Genomic DNA, 6,394 nt, shown 5'->3' on the forward strand with positions numbered 1-6,394 from the left:
CATGAGAGGTATAGACAAGGTGGATAGCAAGAAGCTTTTTCCCAGAGTGGGGGACTCAATCACTAGGGGTCACGATTTCAAGGTGAGAGGGGATAAGTTTAAGGGAGATATGCGTGGAAAGTTCTTTACGCAGAGGGTGGTGGGTGCCTGGAACGCGTTGACAGCGGAGGTGGTAGAGGCGGGCACGATAGCATCATTTAAGATGTATCTACACAGATACATGAATGGGCAGGGTGCAGAGGGATACAGATCCTTGGAAAGTAGGCGACAGGTTTAGATAGAGGATCTGGATCGGCGCAGGCTTGGAGGGCCAAAGGGCCTGTTCCTGTGCTGTAATTTTCTTTGTTCTTTATCAGTTACTCTCACCTTTTCACTTGATCACTTCCTTGTAAAATGTAATCATTAGCCATGCTGCTCTCTGCTAACTATTCCTAATCAAACTTTGCCTCTCTGAACAGAGATTAATTTTCTCCATCACTATTTTCTCCAACAGATTCCCACCTACTGATGTTAGACTCACTGGTCTATATGTTGAATCTTCTGGTGAACCACATTAGCTGTCCTCCAGTCCTCTGGTAAGCCCCCTATGGCCAGAGATGATTTAAAAATTTGGGTCAGGGCCTGCCTCAGCATTTTGGGATACAACTCACTCAGACCCCCAGGATCTGTCCATGTTTAAAACCTTCAATACCTCATTACTTCAATCAGCTCAAGAACTTCACAGGCCATCTTTTGAATTTCGTGCTTGCATCCTCTTTCCCCAGAGTAAAGACGATGTGTAGTACTACCCATTTAATATCCCACCAATGTTCTCTGGATTCACAGACACTTTTCCCCCTTGGTCCCTGATGGGTCTGACTCTTTCCCTGGGTATTCTCTTCCCCTTGATATACTTGTAGAACCATCTTGGGATTCTCCATAACCTTGACCACCAGCATTTTTCCACACCCCTCTCTTTGCTCTCCTAATTGCATGAGTGTCCCCCTACACATTTCCTATGGGCTTCCACTGTACCTGTCACACATTTCTCTCTTTCTTTCTATCCAGTCTAGAATATTCCTAGACATCCAGGGCTCTCCAGGCTTGTTGCTCCTACATTTCACCCTGAAGGAGCAGATTAGTCTGTACCCCCACCCCCCCACCCCAGTACCTTATTGAAAACCTCCCATTGTTCAGCTGCAGATTTGGCCTCAAGCAGCTGTTCCCAGTCTATTGTGCCCAGATCCTGCCTTGTTTTAATAAAATCTGCCTTACCTCAACCCAAAACCCTTCTTTGCAGACTTTCTCCTTTTCCACCACAAACTTAAAACTTACGGCATTGTGGCCACTATCACACCTCAGTGAATTGTCTACATATCTGCTCCTCTATTGCCCTTTGACTGTTTGAGGGTCTGTAATACCCTCCTAACAGTGTAACTGCCCCTTTTTTGTTCCTAAGCTCTACCCACAGTCTCCTTTGACAAACCTTCCAAAAAGAGAAGCACTCCCTTCTCCAGTATTCTAACTTTAAGCATCTTATTCCCCTTATTGACTTCAATATTCTCCTCCACCACCCACCAGTTTAGTTTAACCTCTCCTGAAACCCTGCTCCCACAGGAGATTTTCACAGTCCTGTTCAGGTACAAGCCATTCATTTTCACTCAGTTTATTCTGCTCAGAGCCTGTCGCAATGCCCCAAGAACCTGAAGACTTTGCCCCCTGTCCCTGCACCATGCTTCAACCTTTGCTACCTTCCTATTTCTACTCCTGCTTTTGCACGACACTGAGGGTAATCCAGAGATGAGCACCTTTGAAAACCTTCTTTTACACATCCTCCCTAGCTTCTGAAAATCTGACCATCCTCAATGTCTGCCCTCTCTTCTGTTGTGAATACCGATATCGCCCACAGCCTCTGCCTTACTCCTTTCCCCATCGTTATCTTACAGTCTGCACCATTACCCCCAGCCAAAAAGAACAAACACTGAAGATTTAATCAGGGCCCTGTTGCTCTCAGCTATTTCTCTGACAGCAGGTCCACCCCTTAATTTCAACTCCAAGGAATGGCCTGTAATTCACACCAAGAATTGTACCATTTCCTCAACTGCTTAACTCTTCATCTTAGAACATAAGAACTAGGAGAAGTAGGCCATTCAGCCCCTTGGGTCGGTTCCACCATTCAATATGATCTTGGCTGATATCACCTTGGCTTCAACTGCACTGTCCTGCTCACTCCCCATTATCCTTCAACTCAATACTAATTAAAAATCTAACTCCTCCTTAAATTTACTCAATGTCCTGGCACTCCGACGGTGTGAATTCCAGAGATTCATGACCCTTTGAGAATTAATTTCTCCTTACCCCTGTTATAAATCTGCTTTACCCTGAAACTATGATCTCTCATTCCTAGACTGCCCCACGAGGAAACATCCTCTCTACGTCTGCAGAGATAGTAGGAACTGGCGATGCTGGAGTCTGAGATAACAAGCTGTGGAGCTGGAGGAACACAGCAGGCCAGGCAGCATCAGAAGAGCAGGAAAGCTGATGTTTCAGGTCCAGACCCAAAATGTCAGCTTTCCTGCTCTTCTGATGCTCTCCACATCTTACTTTGTCAATCCCGTTTAGCACCTTTTATACCTCAGTTGGACCTCCTCTCATTCTTCTGAACTCCAGAGAGTACAGGTTAAACTGCTCAATCACTCTTTGTAAGACAAACCTCTCCTCTCTGGAATTAATTGAGTGATTCCAATCTCAATCCTATCTGAACAGAACCCCTTCCTTGCATTCTCACAGAAAGAATCCTTTACTAACACTGTCACCCACCCAGCTCTCTGAGGACCTATCTCCACTGAAAACATCATAAACAGGATGAAGTTCCCATCCCTTTGCCAAACTAATCTATGTCTCTTTTACCTCTTTTGACTGCAATGTCTCAATTTCTAGCTCTACATTCACAGGCAGACCACACAACACTAACTGCTTATGAAACAAAAACAGAAGTTGCTGGAAAAGCTCAGCAGGTCTGGCAGCATCTGTGGAGTGAAAACACAGCCAACGTTTTGAGTCGGGTGACCTTTCGTCAGAATTAATTGCTTGTGAACTTGTTTAGGATTTCTCTTAAACTTGTTACAGCTTGAGTAATACTGCTCTTCCCTCAAGTTTCAAATCACCCACTGGTCACACTTAAAGTGCCACTCAGCTCTCTGCTCACCCTCTTCACTGGTACATTGCCATAAAGGTCAGTAACAATCAAAGCCACCCCTCCCTTCTTTCAGTAACAGACGCAAAGATCCGAGACTCAGCCCTTCCCTCCTGTAGTCAATCATTGGCTGATAGATTGCACCACTGTTTCATTGCTTGGAAAGCGCTTTGGAACATCCTGGGATTGGGGAAGAGGCTGATTCCTCAATGCTTTGAACCAGTCGCAGGAAATGAATGCACGGGAAACACAGGAATGCGGATATGAAGTTGACAAAGTGCTGGAATGTTTTATTTTGTACTGAAACGATTCCCTCAAAAGCAGCATTTTACAGGTGTACCAGAAGCTGTGTGGGGAGAGGGAGCTGGGTCATGACCCTGCAAATGGCCTGTTGCTGAGTGACGCTCTTCGTTAATCCAGATTCAATCATTCAGAAGCTAAAAGCATCAGACTCTCTGGAAGTGAGTGACCTGATCTGTTCGTGACATTTGCTTCCATCATGATTCCCGTTAGTTCACACATTGTTTCTCCATTCTGGGATGAGACAAACTAAATACCTTTAAAGAAAAAATCAATCCCAACAAAACAAAGGCAAAGGAGGTAATCTGTAAATCAGGAATAATGGAGAGCAAAAGCGAAAATTAAACGCAAAATTCTACAGCAGGTCACTGCATCTGCTCTACACTGAGATGGAATCATCGCTGATGCTCTACCAATTCCATCCAGCCAGGAGCATGGGAATAAACCCCGTAACCTCCATCCTTTAGAGGGGAATGAAGAGAGGAGATCCCCCAGGGGGTCCAATGACAGCATTATGTCCAAACCTCCAGCACAGAGGCCCAGAGCTTCATGCAGACTAGCAGAGACGAGAAGGATGCAGGTTATTGATGACACTCTTCAAGAAATCGCTGGTGGTGGAATAACCGCCCATATCTTGGGTCCGAACCTAATCCCAATGGGGGCAGAGAGACAGGAGAAGGGAGGGAGGGAGGGAGAAATCAAAAGGAGAAAATGAAAGTAAAGCACAAAACAAACTGAAATAAAATCAACAAATGTGGATAAATCATCCTAAATCATCCAAAAGTCAGGGGATAAAGAATGGTGCACAACCTGCCTCCCAAAAACCCCAACATTTTCCTGAACATAAACACCGACAATCTCCCCCCTCAGAATCCACAACAACGCCAAACTCAAACCCCACACAGTACTTCCCTGTCCAGCTGCTTTCCCAAACCCCAGCCTAATCACAATTGCAAAACTCACAATTATCCCCATCCCCCCACCACCCTATACACACTCAAACCGACCTTCCGCCTCCCCCAGCCAACAACCCTGCAGCCAGTCTCCCCGCGTACCTTGCCTAGTTTGATGACTTTCCTCACAGCTTCAGAGATCAAGTTGGAGTGAAATTCTAGGCTGTAGCAGAATTAGAGAGTTCAGCCTTGCATTGATCGCAATTTTCAAACATTTTGCAAAAGAATGACAGTGAGCACACCAGGATAAACACACTGTAACTGAGCCACACAGTAACGGAGAGAGAGTGCAGTGTGTGTGTGTGTGAGCGAGAGAAAGAGAGGGTGAGCGCGAGAGGGTATGTGTGTGCGCGTGTGTGTTGCGGGATTTTGGGGGAGGGTGCGGGGATCAGGTCAGGGGGCAGCCTGAAGCAATCCCGCAGTGCCTTTGGTCCAACCACCCTTGCCCATAAGGTCAGGCTGTCACTGCTGTTCACTTCTAGTTTCCACATATTAAGATCACAGCTCCCTTCCCTGATGAAGAAACAGGATTTGGGTGATAGGGGGTGGCTATCCTTTGGCAGTTTCCAGCACCATTTCTTGCTGTAGGTGGTAGGTGTTGCCGGTTGAGTAGGTGCTGTCTGAGGATCTTTGGTAAATTTCTGCAGTGCACCATGCTGCTGCTACTGAGCAGCGGTGGGAAAGTGATTGCAGATAATCAGCAAACATCCTCATTTGTGACCTTGTGAAGGGTCAGCTCAGCTCGCAGTGTAGTTTACACTGAGGGAGAGGGTCAGGTAATGACGTCCCCGACCTTCAATCTGCGAAGTGAATAGGTGACAAAGGGTGGAGCAGCAAGATACAGGAGCAGCGCAACTTACTTCAGGTGCCTCAGCATATTGGCAGAGCTCAGTAACATGGCAGTGGGGTTAGCAATGTTCCTGCCCATCGCTTGTGAGAACGGGTGTCGGGCTCCCTGAAATAAAACAACAAAGTTAGAAGGAGCCAGATATCATCCGACCCCCTGGTCCCACAGAGCGAAAGGTCAGTGAGGGACCCATGATGCTCAAATGGCCCTTGGCTTCACTCGTTGTTCCCCCAGGGTCCCACCACCCTGGAGCTGATGCCCCAACTGAATAAAAAAATACAGACTATTCCTTTACCGTTTCGAAAACTGCATACTCAGCACTGAAGCTCTCTCCTGGGACCACCCCAGCTCCTCCAACCAGACCAGCTGCCAAGTTGTCGATGATGTTTCCGTAGAGATTCGGCATTACCAGAACGTCGTACTGATATGGATTGGACACGAGCTGTTGGGTCAGAGAGCAGACAGTCAGTGCTGATCAATCAAAGTCAGGCTCAGAGATAAACGAGGGTGTGAAATGTGACTGGGTGATGGGATGCGCAGGGGATTGCAAAGTACAAGACAGTCTGCTCTCCTCCTCCAACAAGCCCCGAACCCTCCACAATCACAGGCCGCAGCCTCCGAACAGTCCCAGGTTCCCAGAAACCCACCCAAACCCAGGTCCCCGGTGACCCACAGCCCTGATACCCACAGGACCCAGAGCCACCCGAGCCAGGAGCCCCCAATTACCCCAGAGCCATCCCCCAACCCCACCGCCCCCGGGACCCTGACCCCCATGCCACCCTGTGACCTTGACCTCAATGCCACCCCATGACCCTGACCCCAGGTGCTCTGTGACCGTGACAGGCCCCACGGTTCCCCTGCTCCCTTGCCCCCAAATCCACGCCCCCGACCCTGCCCGCGCACCGAGTCAGCCCGAGTTACCTGCATGCAGCAGTTGTCGATAATCACGGACTCGTATTTGATCTTGGGATAGAGCTCAGCCATTTCCTTACAGCACTGCAGGAAGAGGCCATCCCCCAGCTTCCTGTCAATGATAACCAGCAACACAAGTCACCAGGGGCAGGGGCTCAATACCCAGCCAAACACACAGCAAAAACCAGCCGGAGGGCACAGGTAGGA

General features: G+C 48.0%; 1 protein-coding gene across 1 annotated transcript in view; it reads right to left on the minus strand.

Annotated features, from left to right (window-relative positions):
- Nucleotides 1-3,431: 3,431 nt before the first annotated feature.
- Nucleotides 3,432-6,394, minus strand: part of idh3b (isocitrate dehydrogenase (NAD(+)) 3 non-catalytic subunit beta) — an 88,199-nt gene continuing 85,236 nt past the window's right edge. Inside the window, exons 7-11 of the mRNA XM_048599338.1 lie at nt 6,197-6,299; nt 5,571-5,717; nt 5,289-5,383; nt 4,531-4,591; nt 3,432-4,121 (exon numbers count right to left, since the gene is read on the minus strand). Of these exons, the coding sequence (XP_048455295.1) occupies nt 4,032-4,121; nt 4,531-4,591; nt 5,289-5,383; nt 5,571-5,717; nt 6,197-6,299 (496 nt within the window). The 3' untranslated portion in view covers nt 3,432-4,031. The remainder of the gene's footprint in view (nt 4,122-4,530; nt 4,592-5,288; nt 5,384-5,570; nt 5,718-6,196; nt 6,300-6,394) is intronic.

Source organism: Rhincodon typus, chromosome 1 (genome assembly GCF_021869965.1).
Source record: "Rhincodon typus isolate 14 chromosome 1, sRhiTyp1.1, whole genome shotgun sequence".
Classification (NCBI taxonomy): Eukaryota; Metazoa; Chordata; class Chondrichthyes; order Orectolobiformes; family Rhincodontidae; genus Rhincodon; species Rhincodon typus.